Raw genomic sequence first — 16,737 nt, 5'->3', positions numbered from 1 at the left:
TGATATTCCTCTCCTGCTTCTTCCCTTATTTATACCTCCCACCTTCCACCTTTCTTTAGCTCCAACAACTAACAACCCCACAAAAAATACCTCAAAACCAGGACCTACCTTCCTAAAATTAATCTCCTATTCTTCATTTCCCTTCTAATCAGGGCTCTTCATTGACCATCCTCCAGTAACACTTCATCTTTCATATTCATTCATATATTCATATATAAAACAAATTTAACTCTTAATTATCATTGCACAAGACGTTACAAAAATGGAAATTATTTCAATAAAATGTTTTATATGTACGATCTAATATATTTAAATGATTTCAATGTATATGTATTGTTGATAATATAATAAAACTAAACTCATCTAATTATCATTTCTTGATGGGATGACTTAAACGGACACTTACAAAAACAAAAAATAATCATTCTTATTACTAAATCGATTTTATATCTCTTGATTATCATATTAATGTCAATGCGTATTGTTTATTTTTTTCAGCCATATTTATTAATACGAATTATTAAAGAGATAATTTTTTTTACAAAGTTTAACATATCACAACAAAAAATAATTAAAAATTTCCCCAAAATGTATTAGATACATTTCAACTAATCTTTCAGGCAGAGAAAAAGAATAGCGAGTGCTACAAAAAACTTGTCATAGTACTAGAGTTTCTTCTACTTCAAAATAAAAATTTGAAAGATTATATCAGATTAAAATAAAATTTGAAAGATTGTTGAATTAAATTGGTGGAAACTTAAACAACATTGTAAATTTAAGTCAGTGTAATTTTAAAAAAGAATGTAGCAATTTGAATAAAATTAAAAGAAAAAAGCATTGCATGAAAGGGTATGCTAGGTCCACTCCTGTGCCCTTCATACAGTAGAATTTCCCCGTTAAACCAAACTCCAAAGCATGAGGGCGTGCATGTTGGATTGGAAACAAAAATAAAACAATGACACTATGCTTCTATTTTAAAAATCAAATGACTTTTTGTTATTTTATTAGGTTTGAACATTTTTTAATTTATGCCCTCTGCAACTGGAGCCTTCTTCAACCTTCAGAAACTGCGCACTGTAGCGTTTTTTTTGTAGCTGCGGCTAAAACGATTCCGAGACAAACCCAGCTAGGTCTCTGCAATGGAGGATTACAAAGTTGCGATTCTTTTGTGATTTGATGCAACACTTTATTCCGGGAATTGAAGCAATGCGAAGGGCGATCTCCTTCCTCGTTCAACCGCGATGCCTCCTTTTCGTCATTGTTCTCACAATTTTCTTGATTCTCGCAATATCTGGCTCCAGACGGGTATGCGCTTTTTTGTTTGTTTACTATCTGCATTGTGGATTTGATTCGGATAATTGAACCGGGGTTCGACCTAATTGTTTGATCTGGCCATGAATCGGGCATTTTGAGCCTAATGGGTATTGGGAAAAGCACAAGTCACACGTCGACTAGAGATGGTGTGAAAATAGAGGATACAAGTAAGGGCAATCCTAACTCTGTGGGGTTGAGTTTGGTGTAAACTACTTTGTAAGAATGGGATGTCGTTTAATTTGATTTCGCTGATTGAATTCTGGGTTGCAATGGTTTTAGGTGTAATTCAATTTCTTTCTATCTTTACTTTTACTTTCCGATACGAAAAAAAAATGTAGTCAGATGTTAGCTTTTGCATTGCAGTAGGCTTGATCCGCTCAAATCCATCCCTTAATAGGCCAAGTTAAACGGCTTTGACTACGTTGGGGAATGTGATAATCTTTTTGATAGCCTTCTGATGGCCATTTGATTGATGATGCGGGTAGGGATGCATAGGCAAGTCGAGTCTTCGGCTTGATAAATTGTGAAGAGTGAAGCTGAGCTGCTAACATAGCAAATAGTACGTAGATAAAGGCATGCACATAGGTAATGCGATTGTTTGCTTGGTAGAGTACAGAAGTACTGTGATCACCATTGTATGTTGATTGTAAAATGACTTTCATATCACTAACATTATACTTGGATAACACGGTTTACTGATTTGGATTTTAGATGTGTATTCCCATGGTCAAGAATCCTTCTGATGTGCTGAGTTCATTATAATATCTGCCTCTGTGGGTTATGGATTCTTTAGGAATATATGAAGTATGGTTCTTCTATGATGTATCCGTTCTTCTTAGGTTATGACTTTATCAGTAATTTAAATATTTGGTGGTATGATAACATACATGTTGAGATTCATGTTTTACCTCTTTCACTTATTATTTACCACCAAGCAAGGAAGTTCTGAATTTGGTTTGTGTAAATTTGAAGTCAAGTTTGCCACTAAGAAGGAAAAGTAAATTATACTTTGGGGTTAACCAATTTACATTTCCACCAGGGGAAACAAGTTCTGTAACTGTTACATGAAACTTTATGGTGAAAAGACTTGGGTGGAACAAGATAGACATAGATTAGGTTGCATTAACTTGTGAGTCATGGGTTGAGTTTGAGAACTTTTTGGGTCACATTATTTTTGCTCAGAATGCAGCAGTTTTTAACCAGCAACTAGTATTGTGAAACTCAGGTTTGACTAGCCAGTTCGACAAGCAACTAATAAGGTAACAATTTGAGTAGCATATTTTGAATGGCTATGTATTTAAGATGTCATGACCCAGTTTGAATGGGGTTTAAACTGAGTTGAACTGTGATATATTTGTATTACATGTTGAAACAGTTTTAATAACTATTTTAAGCATTATTTTTATGTTAGGTGAACTCTTGCTTTGAGTTGATTCTGCTGAGTCTCCATGAATTTAGATAGGGACAAAGACTGCACAAAATTATTTGTTCCGTTCAATTTAAAAAATGGTTAAGGAACATAACAAAACAAGTGATGAGGGAGAAAACAAAGGTATAAAAGTTTGTAACTCACTAAATCATGGGACAACTTTTTGTCACGTGCATGATGAAAATGAAAAGTCAAAGCTGTCCTTCTTATAATCATTTCCCTTTCACGCGTCTACTTTGTCCTTAAGGTGTGCCACTTCCTGCCATTTTTGGTTCTCTTCATAGGTACATGTGCTGGTGTTATTGCTGAATGAAGAGGACCTGCTAGTGCTGCAATTATAGACATGCCCAGTGTGGCTGAGAATGTTGACATGTCTTACTTGGTCATGATCACCAAGATCTTTTCCTCATATGGTATTTGAGATTCTAGTCTTTTCCAGTTTTCCCCTGCAAGTTCCTGATCCCATTCTGATTTCCTTTTCCCTTTGAGTTATGCCAAGAGCTTCCAGTATATACATGCAAGTATCTCTTATGAAAGTGGATTTTAAGTCTTTCTCAACCTCACTAAACCTGTTTGGTAAGGTGAATTCTGCATTCACCTATATATTATTATTTGACCATATCTCTAGATGATGTGTGATCTCTAAAACATCAAGGATTGGATATCTTGAGCATGTAACTAGATATTTGTGGGTGATCCAATAATGAGTCTCATAATAGGGCCCAACAAACCTTGTTAGAATATGAAAGGAAACTTTAAGTCTAGTTTAACCTTACAAAACTGGCTTGGTAAGGTGAGATTTGCACCTACCAATATATTATTATTTGACCATATCTTTAAACGATGTGAGATTTCCAACAATATCATCAGAGTGACCCAACATTGCCGATCATTTCATCAACATCTGAGATTTTTATCCATCAATTAGTCCAATTAATGTCCATCATTTGATGTTGGCACGATCTGTAATCAAATATGAACAAGTAATTTTATGCTATATTGAAACAATTTAAATAAAAACAAAAAAAAAATAGTTGGAGGGAAAAGAAGATGATAAAGGATATGAATGAGAGAAGACGAAGGGGACAACAATGAAAGGGCATTCCTATAAGTCTCACATTATAATGTTTCTATTGTACATTGTTCATCAAATAAGGTACGAGACAAAAAGTTGTCCTCTGGCTTGAGTAGTTGTCCTTTGTTGTTTTTGTGTTGTACCTTGGTGTGTGTATCAAACACACCTATAAACTCTCAACTTTGATAGCCTTGGTTACAAGAGATATTTATATCCTTTTATTTTCAATTTGATCCAGAGAGTTTAGATTTAACTCTTTACGTTTCTTTACCATTCAATCTTTTTGTAGCACTTCTTACTCCTTGGTATGTCTAGTCAGTTGTAATCAGAAGCCAATACTAGATGAAAGATCTGGGTAAAAAGACGCCCCAGAAGGATTTAGCGCTTAAGTTTTTAGGAGTGTTAGCTATTGATGTGTATTAGATTAGAGCCTATTTTAGGTTTTGACCAACTGGTCAGGAGTTTGATTCTTGCCTATCTCATTTTTAGTATATGACGAAGTAGGTTTTGTGTGTTATCTATACTTCAAACTAAAAATCTATTGTCTAAAGTGGGAAGTAATCATGTTTCTTAGCCTAACAATTTAACCTTTTAGGATAGGTGTTAGGAGAGTTGGTCATTGATAAGTTATCAAATATCAGCCTCTTTAAGACTCAATGGGCATAAGTTGAGTTTCAGCTAAGGTAGAGTAGGAATGTACTTGTCCATGCTTCAAGTTCATGACTTTGGATAAGCATTAAGAGATATAGTGAAGCCATTCATAAGCTTTAACCTTAAAATTTAAGCTTTAGGCGGGGTTGTTTTATCCACCATATTAATCATATATTCATGTGCAGTGAGGGACAGAGAAATTTTGAGTAATGTTGCCAATGGAGAAAAGAGTTAGAAATTTTATAAAACAGCATGAGGAATGTTCATGTCGGACAATTGTGGTTGAATTTCTATCTAACTATCCTTTATTTGGAAAAAATTAGTGGCATAAGTAGATTTGTGTATGCGGTTGAGCCCACCTGTTTAAACCTGCACCCGCAATAACGCATTAAAAAATGTCCATCCATAGCTTGCATCTTAAACAAACTTCTATTTTAATAGACTGCACCCGTCTTGCAAACCCACTTGTTATACGGGCTTACCTTCACCTACACAAATATAATTAAAAATAATTTTAATATACTTCAAACACACTTTAAGTGTTTCTTAAAGTAAACTAAATTCAAATACAAGTGCATTAAGCATTAAATTACATATTAAAATATAAAATAGTTCCAAACATTATATTCATTCATCATTTATGTTTAATTACATCCTTCATGTGCTAGATTCTTCCAATTTTTCACTCTCTAATCTTATTCCCATAAGACTTGCATGGAGCTATATTATTGGCTTATCAAATTAATTCCATACATAAGATGTCAATCCCTTAGACCTTTTTTGATTTTTTAAGTTCAAGTTCAGGATTAGAGGATGTTACTTGAGTTCTTTGAGTATTTATTTCATCCAACATAGCAATAGTTTCATTGAATTGATGATCAGAGAAATTCATATTTCAATTTGAAACATTTATTGATATCTTATGAAATTAACTTGTGATAATTAAAACATGAAAGGCAAAGGAAGAGCAAGAAGCATTGATAAATAAAATTTTGTGAACAACATTGTCACCACTAAATTCTACAAACAACACTTCTAATTATAGATTCAAGGTTACAAAATTGTGCAAAAAATAGATTTATATGGTAAGTCCTTTAGAAGAGCAAAGATCAGCGAGACACATAACTAGCAGTAAAAATAAATTGAATCAAACAATTGAGTCTAAACCGAAACGAGTAGACGTTAACATATTGGCATAAAAAGGAGTTGAGTAAGGGAATCTGGCTGTGCGTGACTTCAAGGACTAAGGCAAGCAGAGAAGTTTTCGGTGTCAGAATCGAAGCCACAAAACACGCGTTGAATCTTCAAATCTAAGGCAAACTCAGAAAACCTCTCTGGATGTGGTAGTGGTGACAGCAATGGAATGTGGAAGTTGGATGTGAATCAAAGTGGAATAAGGAGCGTGGTTGTTGAACTTTTTGTTGGTGAAAGTTAACAATAGGAAATTGAAAACCTAATGGTTTGTGTTGTAATACTGACATTCTTTTACATTGGATGCGGGTTTTAAAAACCGGCATGCAATTTTTAGCTTAAATACCCATGCAGATTGTGGGTTATAGGGGTAGTCTGCAGGCTTTTGTCCAAATACCCAGCTCTAGACATGTGTAACTCAATAAACTTCATGAGAGTAAACAATGTTGGAACTAATATAATTATGAATAAAAGTAAAAAGTTAATTAAGGCTCATATAACCCTACTATGCTTTCTCCATAACCTGGCTTTATCCCTTTATGGCTGTACACTTTTATTAAGAGAACCAGCCACAACCCTTGCAAATTACACTTGTTTTTGAAGCATTTTGTTTGAAAATTGATGCTTCATTCATTTGTAAACTTTTTTCCACTTCCACTTAAATTTCCCATCTTGGCTGGTTAGTGTTATGTCAATAATAAAATTCACCTTTACTTATGTAGTTTGAAGAGAAAGAAGAAGAAGAGCCTGAAATTACAGACAGAGTATTCTTGGATGTTGATATTGATGGACAACGTTTAGGTTTGGAGCAATTTTTATAATTTTTAACCAATTGTTCTCATTTGGAACCATACTGGTTTTTATAATTTTTAACCAATTGTTCTCATTTGTAATGGACTAACTAATGCAGGTAGGATTGTCATTGGATTATATGGCCAAGTTGTACCAAAAACTGTGGGTATGTCATTAATTTCACAATCCAATTCTTTAGTCTATTACCCAGTTTCTTACCTCATTAGATGTAATGGAATAACACTTGTATTATCCTCGTGTATTGCAACTTTAATTGATTAAAAATCTTGTGTTTGCAGAAAATTTTAGAGCTCTGTGCACAGGTACTTGGAGTCTACATGTTGTTTTTGTTAATTTAACCTCGATGTTGTTTACATACTGATTATGAGCATTGCATATTGTGCAGGGGAGAAAGGAAAGAATGCCAATGGTGTTAAACTTCACTACAAAGGAACACCATTTCATAGGATAATATCAGGTTTCATGTTTCAGGGTGGTGACATTGTCCACCGTGATGGTAGAGGATATGAATCTATTTATGGTGGTACCTTTCCTGATGAGAATTTCAAGATAAAACATTCACATGCGGGTCAGTAACAGATTTGCTTGGATGCAAGCATTTTATCTTATTTTCTAAAAAAAAAGACTTGTTGTGTTGATATTTTTCTTCATTTTCTAGGTGTAAGATTAAGTTGTTGTAAATATGCTTCACGGTTGCAGGTGTAGTCTCTATGGTGAATTCAGGTCCGGATTCCAATGGCTCACAGTTTTTTATTACCACAGTGAAGACCGGTTGGTAAGTTATTCCACCATTTAGGGAAATTTTTCAGACAATCCCTAGTCCTGTCAATCCATCACTCTTTTTAATATCATTTCGAATTCGAACCATCTGTGCTCTTCTGTGAAATTCTCCTCTCCAGCCAACCGGAAAAAAAGTGTTTTTCTAGTAAGGGATCAGAAGCTAGGTTGTTACTATTTTCGAACGGGGTTGGAACCAAGAAAACGATTCGGACACTCTTTCGGTCGGTTGGTCTGCACCTTATTCTTTCCTCTCAGCTGAACTCTCCTCCGCTCCTCTTTCTCGTTAGCTTTAGGCTCGGATGGTATCTGCAAAAAGTACTCTGACGCATAAGTGAGAATTCGGTATTCGGCATTTGGTGTTCTTAGTACTGTATAATGACGTACTTGATTTTTGGAATTTATGCCTATTTGTATGATTACTATGGGACCTTTGTTATTGAGCCGGATTAGGGAGTTGGATCATGATTAGGAGTGCATTGCCTAGTGATTGATCGCTGATTAGTCTCGTTAATCCTTATTTAGGCGTAATGGTTTTGGCTGTGTTGGTTAGTTTGGACCGGATGCCGAGTCAGAGTGTCGGTTGTGCGGACCCTATCAGTACAGTTACCATTAGTTGTGAACAAACAAACAGCCTTTTTTTTTTTTTCTGAGGCAACCATGTTAATTTGGCCAAAATGTTATTTGTAATGTTGCATGCGGAAACTAAATTTACTGAAAGTCAGAGTTTCATGTTATGATAAATTGATATGAATTGGCTTTGCAAACTTTCCAGGTTAGATGGAGAACATGTTGTGTTTGGGAAGGTTGTCCAAGGCATGGATACTGTGTTTGCAATTGAAGGGGGTGCTGGAACCTACAATGGGAAACCCAGAAAGAAAGTAGTCATTGCAGACTCTGGACTCTGGAGAGATACCCAAGAGTCTGTGGGATGAGGAACGAAGAGTTTCATTCTTGAAGCGGCAATAAATTAGATTTCTGTTTCTGTTTCATAGTATTAAATTTCCCCTGTAAAATGTTTAGGAATTTTCGTTGCTCAGATTCCCCCGTTCCCTTCTAACAATACTGTGCATTTTTTTCTAGTTCATTACTTTCTTTGGCTTTACTCATTGTATTTCGCAGGTTAGATTAACACAAAGTTTATATTCTGTAGAGAATAGAAAAGAAATTAAATGAAGTATTGTTTCCATAGAATTTGGATTTTGTACGTCGTACTTTCCTGCTCATTAGCATGATTTTGTGATTTTTACCGACGTGTCCTTATAATGTATACAAGTCTTTTTTTAGTTTTTTTTTATTTCAAAACTGTTGATTTTTCATATTTCATTTTTTTTTAAAAAAATCTATCAGGTTTAATCTTTTAGTACTATCTCTACACTTTAGATGAGATAGTTGTCATGTGCAATATGACGATTTTTTTTTTCTTTAGAATTTTTTTTTAGTCTAGTTTTAGACTTACAGAGATCAAGTTTGATTGTAGCACGTACAACAGTATTTCAGTCTAAATTTCTAAATTTGTAAGTTTCATATTCTTTTCCATAAATTCGAAGTATGATTTTAATTTTCGTAAATTTCTAAGTTCAATTCTAGTTCTTTATTTATTATCTTATTTTTGTCATTTATTTAAAACTTTAATATCTCATACACTTTCAAATTCGTCTTACTATTTTAATCATATCATAATCGTAAGTTAGAATCAATTACTAAAAAGGTTCAATCAGTTGATACTTATAATTCCAAGCATTGCTTTTGTATTTCTAAATTTCAATGTTATGACATTTCTAAATAGAAATATTATCAACATATATTAATAAGAAAATTCTTCAATTTAATAGATAATATTATTTTATATTTTGAAATATAAAATTTTAAAATATAGTTAAATTTAAGTTTAGCCATTATTAATATTTATAAATTATGTTAATAAATTGAATTTACTTTGTCTTACTTAGTATACTATCATGTCTTACTTGAGTTTGTATTCACCTAACAAAATTCAAGTTGAGTACGAAAAAGCATAAATATAACCTAAACCATCTCATGCTCATCTAGTTAATAATATTATACGTTATTCATATTATATTATTTTTAAAATTTAATATTTATTATGCAAGTTTAACCAATAATTCAATTACAATTAAATTTTAAACTTTGAGCTATTACTTCATCGGTCCACTGACCAATCGCACTTTATACACCTTATTTAACACTTATAAAAAAATCGTTATAAGAATAATAAAAAAAGGCAGAAAAAACCTCATAGCGTATTAATAATTTACTCTTAAATTTTATAAGAAATAAAATCAAACCTTAAAAAATTTATACGAACAAAAAATACTTGTAATGTGGATGTTCTCACTCAAGATGTCCATATTTTTAGTATTGTTGGAACTTTTAAAAATGTTGACGAAATGGAGTTCTAATAGTAGTTGAATTTTTTTTAGAGAGTATGTTTTTATTGAAAGCTTATGACATTATTAACTCTATAGAGTAATGTAGTTAATATATTATATTGACATTTATAAAAGAAAATCGTGAGTGTGAAGTAAAGAGAATGAGTCATAAATTCATTATTGTTTTAAGATTTTGAATTAGAATTTTGAATTAAAGATAGTGTAAACTCTTTTATATATAGCTTCAGTTAAAGTTTAGACTAAAAATCTGAATCGCGAAAATAATTGTATCGTTCCTTCTCAATTTGGTGTGTGCAAATTATAAATGTTGAACTTAATCAACGATGTAAAGATTAAGACATAAATTAATTGGATAAACTCCACTTATTGACCATTGTTCCATCACATTTATGCTTTATCTTATATTTATGCTTTATCTTATAGACCCACTTACATCCAACATTTTTTCTTTCCGAGACATAAAGTGTTTCTGTATATGTACTATTGGTTTTAAAATCTTAAATTTTACCTTCTATGGTTAACTCCATTTATTATGCCTTATAGTTTTAACATAATAACAAATTACTGATCTTATATAATTTTTGCAAGAAAAATACGATCCAATAAAAAAATTTATCATGATTTTTTATAGAAAAAATATATCATATAATTTATATTTTATTTAAAGAAAAGATTTAGCTTGGTTCATGTTCCTGCTAGAGAGATGAGACCTAGAGAATTATTAAAGTCTTCGTCTTCCTCTTTCGGTCGAGCAGGTTGTTGGGTGAACACCGAATGGGGTACCTGCAGAAGACACTCTGACGCTCAAGTTAGTAAAGTGGGTGATCAATATTAGGGTAGGTGCATCGTAATAAATGACGTACCTTTCTCCTTGGAATGTGTGTTATTTATATTATTTTAATGGGTTTACCTTATTGGGTCTGATTAGTGGAATGGATCACACTTATAGATGTATTACCTAATCCTTAATAACAGATTAACTTCACTGACCTTGGTTTGAACGTTAATGAATTTATGTGTCAGTCGGACCGTCTGTGGTGGTTTCCATCGTCTCGGCCAGATTTCCTTAGTCTCAGTCAGATTTTCCTGGTCTCGGTCAGGTTTCCCTGATCTCGGTCAAGGAAACCGGTCTCGCCCATACCAGTACACTTCACATTATTTAACTATCAATTTCATTATTATTAAGCCAGTTATAGTGGTGTTTTTTTGTAATATATATATATATATATATATATATATATATATATATTAAAATAATTAGGTAAATCACATAAGATATAATCAAAGTATTTTCCTTAAAAAATAAAGTTAATGAAAAAAAGTTTGTTCTCCTTTCATATGTAGGATGTAGTATATATTTGAAATATTTTTGCATAGTTATATTAATAAATGGTATGATATATTGATTAGAAATATACTAAAGTAAAAAATAGTAATTGAATTATAAGAAATTGACAGCAAATAAAATGGAGGACAAGAGTGTAAATAGGAGGGAAGGCGAATGGCATTTGAGCAGATAAAGTTTTATATATAGGGCCAGCTGTTGCTCTCATACCACCCGACCAACCATTTACTGAAATCTGAGGAGAGAAAAAAAAAATGGCGATGGCTTTCAAGATGGTAATTTCACTCTCTACTCTGATCTTCTAAATTCATGCGTACTTTAGACTTAGGTAGCTTCTGTAGATGTTCCTCATTTGTTCTGATGATGAATTAATTAATTAATTTCAGGCGACCACTGGAATGTGGGTGACGGATGAGTGCAAGAAGTCGTTCATGGATATGAAATGGAAGAAGGAGCACAGATACATAGTGTTCAAGATCGACGAAGGATCCAGGCTCGTCACCGTTGATAAACTGGGTGGCCCCACCGACGGCTACCACGATCTCACGGCTTCCTTGCCCACCGATGATTGCCGATATGCGGTGTTCGACTTCGACTTCGTCACCGTTGATAACTGCCGCAAGAGCAAGATCTTCTTCATTGCATGGTGCTTCCTCTCTCTGCTCCAATTAATTTTCTTTGCGTTTTTCTGCATACAAACAAAAGTAGCCAACCCAGTGTCTCTGGATTAACAGTTGTAGTAATAATAATGGGTCAATAATGCGTAAATAAAAGGGTGTTTTTAGGGGACCCGGTTCATTCAATTAACCTATATTATTTAATAGTTATTATGGAGTAATTGAATTGTAATTAATAGATACATATGTGTATTATCAGGTCTCCAACAGCTTCCAGAATCAGAGCAAAGATTCTGTACGCAACTTCCAAGGATGGGCTGAGAAGAGCACTGGATGGAATCAGCTATGAACTCCAAGCCACGGATCCAACGGAGATGGGTTTCGATGTAATTAGAGACATTGCCAAATAATTCAATTTTATCATTCAATTCTAAGCTTATTATAATCTTTCTATGCACTTCCCATCTTTTTTATTTTCTATCATAGACTTCTCAGGTTGAAGCTCATGTATATGTAAGTGGGGTGTGTAATATTAAATCACATTAATACTATATCTACTGTGTTAAGTTCTTCAAAACCACATTTTTTAACTATTCATCAAACATTTTCACTTAACAACTCTTCTATGTCACTTGCCACACATGTGTTGAGATTGTATTTCATTTAGTGTAACAGGTTGGAGCATTTAAAATGCTTCTATTTATTCATTTTTTTCAGATAAAAAAATTAGTTCACTTCACTAATTTAATATTTCTTAACTTTAGTACACAAAGAAATTTGGTTCATAATAAGTAAAATAGTTTAACAATAAATAGTTCAAATAAGCACGTTTAAACATTAGTTTTGCAATAACTAGTGATAACAAGTAATTAACTTAACATCATCATAAGCTACTTTAATATCCGCCTTCGCCCTTCAAATATACGAGTAGAAGGATTTGAGGTATATATTGTATTACTTGTTTCACTATCCACCTTTAATCTATTTCAAATTTTACAAATGTATATATCCTTAAATACAATCTTTTATATTATCCTAAAGTTGTGTTTCTTCATTTCTATAATTATATATATGCATCCAATTTTTAGATGTAAGCGGTGAAGTTTGGACACTCCTCTTAAATGACGTGTAAGACACGTATCTGTGAAGTGTCAAATTCAAAAAGTATTTGTTAGATTTCTGACAATTCTAGTATGGTTCTAACACAATTTTAAAAAGAAAAAATATATTAATTTTCTAAAAAATTCAAACTTTATTGTATAAATTGTTATTATGATTATAAAAATAAGAAACAAATTCTTGTGAACCAGTCATGAAAAACATCTATCTGCTGCAAAAAATAATCTAGAATATACTTGTGCACGTAAATCTTTATTGTCAATTTATATAATTCATAATTATATAATATATAGATTTGTATCCTCGTATCTAGATTTGTATTTCCGTGTCGCGTATCGTGTTAGTTTATGTGTAACACAAATGTTGCACAAATGCAAGGGTTTTGGTTTTTGAATTGTGATTTAACTATATTAAAATTTTCAATTGAATTGTATACGTATTTTTTTTTTATTTCGGTCGTTGTTATGTGAAACAACTAATGCCAATTTTTTTTAAAGAAAACTATGACTATTTGCTGATTTATTTGTATACTGTATTTGTCATTACACGTATATATATTATAATTTAGTTTCTGTATTCTCCAATAAATTATTTTCTTAAAAAATGACTTTATCTCCAGTTTTACCCTCAAGCAAGTAAAACCTAGGCATAGATTATATAAATTTAAGTGAATGTTAACACTATGAAAAGTACTTGGTGGAATATACTGTCTACACATAAAAAATGAAGTAAATTAAAGGTATAAAGTAACTTTTGTGTAAAAGACTCTTGAAAATGGAAAATATAAAAAAGTGAAATTAATATATAAATAAATTAAATATAAGAATTAATACTGAACAACGACACAGTTTTGATCTCTTTAATGCATTTTAAAGGTAGAAAGATAAAAAGATTAGTTATGAGAGATGGAAGCTTCTCAAATCCTATCCATCCAACTAAGCAAAATTTAGCGATGACGTCAGCATTCAACAACCGCATACACTTTTATGAGCGGGACCCACAATTGGCAGTTACAGAACTACACTGCTTATGCTCCGCCGTGATCAGCGTGCGCCACCCTTCAACTAGCCCTCATCGTGCTTCACTTTCTCAAACAAAATCATTTTTCCACTTTTTTTTAAGTAGGGTTGATGGAATCTCAGAAATAAAGAAGAAATGAAAGAAGTAAGAAATTTAATATATAAGATTGAAATGATAAGTTAAATTTCAATAATTGAGTAATTTAATATATAAAAAATTATAAAATATTTAAGATGTGTATATTTTTGAAAAAATAAAATAAAAATTGGCTGACCAACATTACTTATTTGTCACACTTGAATTTGATTTGTGAGTTATGTGTTACTTATGATATCACTACTAAATCATATATGCATTTTACTACCTCCTTCCCCATTGATCAGCAATTTATTACACATAGATTATAGAAACAATAGATACATTTCTTTATTTCTACAATTTTATGAAAATATTTTTACATTCTCAATAAACATAATTGTTTATATTAAGCGATAAAACTATAAATACAGTTTAACAATCTTTAGAGTTATATTAAATTATGACAAATTTAAAAATAAAGATATAATAAAAAATAAAAATTAAATTAAATTATATAAAAAATATTAAAATATGTTCTTACTATAGAGATGGAACCTAGAGAACTATTGAAGTCTTCTCCTTCTTCCTTCGGCCGTCTCGGCTAGGTCTTCTAAGGTCTCGATCAGGTAGACCGTCGGCCTCTTCGGTTCGGCCAAGTCTCTCCGGTCTCGGCCAGTTTTTCCTCAATCTTAATTAAGTTGACTAGGTCTCGGTCAACCACTTGAGTCTCGGGCAGGGATACCGGTACAAAATATATAAGGAATTGTATTGATTATATAAAAAATTTGGATTATTATTTAATGATTATCCAAAACAATAACATCACTTATATTGGCATAAATTATAAAAAATTTGGAAGAAAGAAAATATTTAGTTATTTTTGTAAAAGTTGTAGATGTGGGTGGGTAGAAAAAGTAGAAAAGGTTGAAAAAGTAGAAAATGATGATTAGGGCTTTTATGCGAAGGTTTATATTTGGAAGTAGATAAGAGGAGAAAATTACATGACAGTTTTATTGCAGTATGACGATAGAAGAATGCGTGAAGTACATGGGACACTCAGAAGATAACTCATCGCACATTCATGATATGCGCTTTCATCCACCCAGCTAAATAATTCAGAATAAAATACTTAATATATTTAAATACAATATATTCACTCTCAATAAAAATAACATTTTTCATCAATTATAACCAAAAGGAAATTAACTGTGCCAAATTTTGTCTCTTCTGATTTTTTAATACGTTTTCACATGTATTTTTTTAAGAAAATGTTTTTAATTTCTGATTCAAACAGTTTTACGCAAAAGATCTAATTTTTCACTTATTAAGAATATTACTTAAATTTATTTAATTTTCTTAATTTCATAAAAAGGAATGGCAGTTCATTAACTATCCATAATTATATGCTTAGGTTTAAATTGAAGAATATTTTTAAAATGATATATATATATATATATATATATAAATAAATTTACTGATAAAAAATAATATTAAATAGAGACGCTAATTTACATTTTATTAATTAAATAAATTTAATTCTCTGTATTTAAATTTACTAAGTATATTAATTAAAGTTCAGAGGAATACACGTTCTTAATAAATATGTTTTTTTTTTGCTAATACGTAAGTAAGCCGTCAAATATAATGACATTATTAAATATAGGAATGATAAGTTCATTTTTTTTATTTTTTATTTTCATTTGTTTTTACTCCTAATAAACTCTATCCACAATAACTACGATTTACCACTGACTTCTTTTCTAACAGAGTTACAAAATGGTGGACTCATGCTCGCTTCCACTCACTTTCATATCAAATTTAAGTGCTTTTTTAGTTGTTTTTAAGCCCTGATTAAAAAGTTATATCTGAACACGATAAAAAAAAATCACAAATGAGTGTAATTTTACATATTTTAATAAATTAATTTATTGATATGATAACCTTTTCTAATTAAGAAGAATATATGAGCATAATCAAAATTACAAAGCAGGTACTTTTACATATTTGAATAAAAAATACTTAATTATTGTTTTTTAGATAAAAAAAACTAATATTTAGTCTTTATCCGTAAAAAAACTGTTGTTTTTCTAGATAACTTGAATCAATTAATTAAAATATTGATTCAATAGAAAATCATAAATACATATATAAAGAGAGATAGTATATAAGAAGAAGAAAAACTAAAGTGGATGCCAATTAAAACAATAAATTAAGTTTATTATATTTTATTCATTTTTTAATAATTTTTAAATGATTTTATTAGAGTAATACATTAATTAAAATTAAAACATTTTAAATAAAATATTATCACATGAAGTAAAAGTAATTAACATTTATCTTATATTTAAATAAGTAATATATGTTTTTTTTTTTACTTATAAGTAAGAAGAGACGTGGTATATAATTAGTAACGTTGTTGTGAAATTAAAATAAAAACTCCATCTTAACAATTATGGCTAGTTTTAATTAAAAATAATAATAACCAAGAAAAATTATGATTTTAATAGGAAAATCACTTTTTTTAATCCAAAATTAAGCCTTTATCATAGCCTACTGGAATAGTTAAGGCATAATTAGGGAATCCCGTGACAGTGCTTTTTAATAGATTATTGTTTGTCCAATATGCAAAGCAAGGAAGTGACCATGAACATCCACCATGAAATTCTAAGCACCATTTTTTTACAGTAATTCATTAGTTGCATGATCTGTTACATCATCATAGTTAAATAAACAGTAATAGAATTAATAAAAGGTCAATTCTAAAGGGTTTTAACCAATGTGAACATAACTTTTGATCTCTACATATGTAAAGTGAAAAAATTGATAAATAAAATTTAGTTTTGTTTAATTAATTAGTTATAAATATGAAGTGTTAAATTTAGGTAGATGAAAGA

The 16,737-nt window shown here is 31.0% G+C and overlaps 2 protein-coding genes across 3 annotated transcripts; both read left to right on the top strand.

Annotated features, from left to right (window-relative positions):
* The first annotated feature begins 879 nt into the window (after window positions 1–879).
* LOC137821472 (peptidyl-prolyl cis-trans isomerase CYP21-1-like) lies at window positions 880–8,444 on the top strand. 2 transcript variants are annotated; one of them, XR_016515643.1, is made up of 7 exons: window positions 978–1,305; window positions 6,383–6,461; window positions 6,571–6,618; window positions 6,752–6,775; window positions 6,859–7,041; window positions 7,132–7,248; window positions 8,026–8,444. XR_016515643.1 is itself a non-coding variant. In XM_068626079.2 (6 exons), exons 1-6 carry the CDS (start codon window positions 1,177–1,179, stop codon window positions 7,250–7,252), a joined length of 543 nt encoding a protein of 180 aa, XP_068482180.2. In that variant the 5' UTR covers window positions 880–1,176. The 2 variants fall into 2 exon arrangements, 1 of the variants encoding a protein (XP_068482180.2); XM_068626079.2 differs by lacking the exon at window positions 8,026–8,444 and having other exon boundaries at window positions 880–1,305; window positions 7,173–7,252.
* Window positions 8,445–11,198: 2,754 nt separating this feature from the next.
* Window positions 11,199–12,203, top strand: LOC137822674 (actin-depolymerizing factor 5). The gene is made up of 3 exons (XM_068627617.2): window positions 11,199–11,284; window positions 11,396–11,655; window positions 11,886–12,203. Exons 1-3 carry the CDS (start codon window positions 11,264–11,266, stop codon window positions 12,034–12,036), a joined length of 432 nt encoding a protein of 143 aa, XP_068483718.1. The 5' UTR covers window positions 11,199–11,263; the 3' UTR covers window positions 12,037–12,203.
* Window positions 12,204–16,737: the final 4,534 nt, after the last annotated feature.

Source organism: Phaseolus vulgaris, chromosome 9, assembly GCF_051622355.1.
Source record: "Phaseolus vulgaris cultivar YP4 chromosome 9, ASM5162235v1, whole genome shotgun sequence".
Taxonomy (NCBI): domain Eukaryota; kingdom Viridiplantae; phylum Streptophyta; class Magnoliopsida; order Fabales; family Fabaceae; genus Phaseolus; species Phaseolus vulgaris.
This window is presented reverse-complemented; position numbering and strand designations above follow the sequence as displayed.

Bases quoted from the DNA above. Each gene is read 5' to 3' on its own strand.
- LOC137821472 (XM_068626079.2), top strand. From the start codon at position 1,177: ATGCAACACTTTATTCCGGGAATTGAAGCAATGCGAAGGGCGATCTCC. The intron at 6,462-6,570 runs GTTTGGAGCAAT...TAACTAATGCAG, and splicing joins TATTGATGGACAACGTTTAG to GTAGGATTGTCATTGGATTA. The intron at 7,042-7,172 runs GTCAGTAACAGA...TCACGGTTGCAG, and splicing joins GATAAAACATTCACATGCGG to GTGTAGTCTCTATGGTGAAT.
- LOC137822674 (XM_068627617.2), top strand. From the start codon at position 11,264: ATGGCGATGGCTTTCAAGATG. The intron at 11,285-11,395 runs GTAATTTCACTC...AATTAATTTCAG, and splicing joins TGGCGATGGCTTTCAAGATG to GCGACCACTGGAATGTGGGT. The intron at 11,656-11,885 runs GTGCTTCCTCTC...GTGTATTATCAG, and splicing joins AAGATCTTCTTCATTGCATG to GTCTCCAACAGCTTCCAGAA.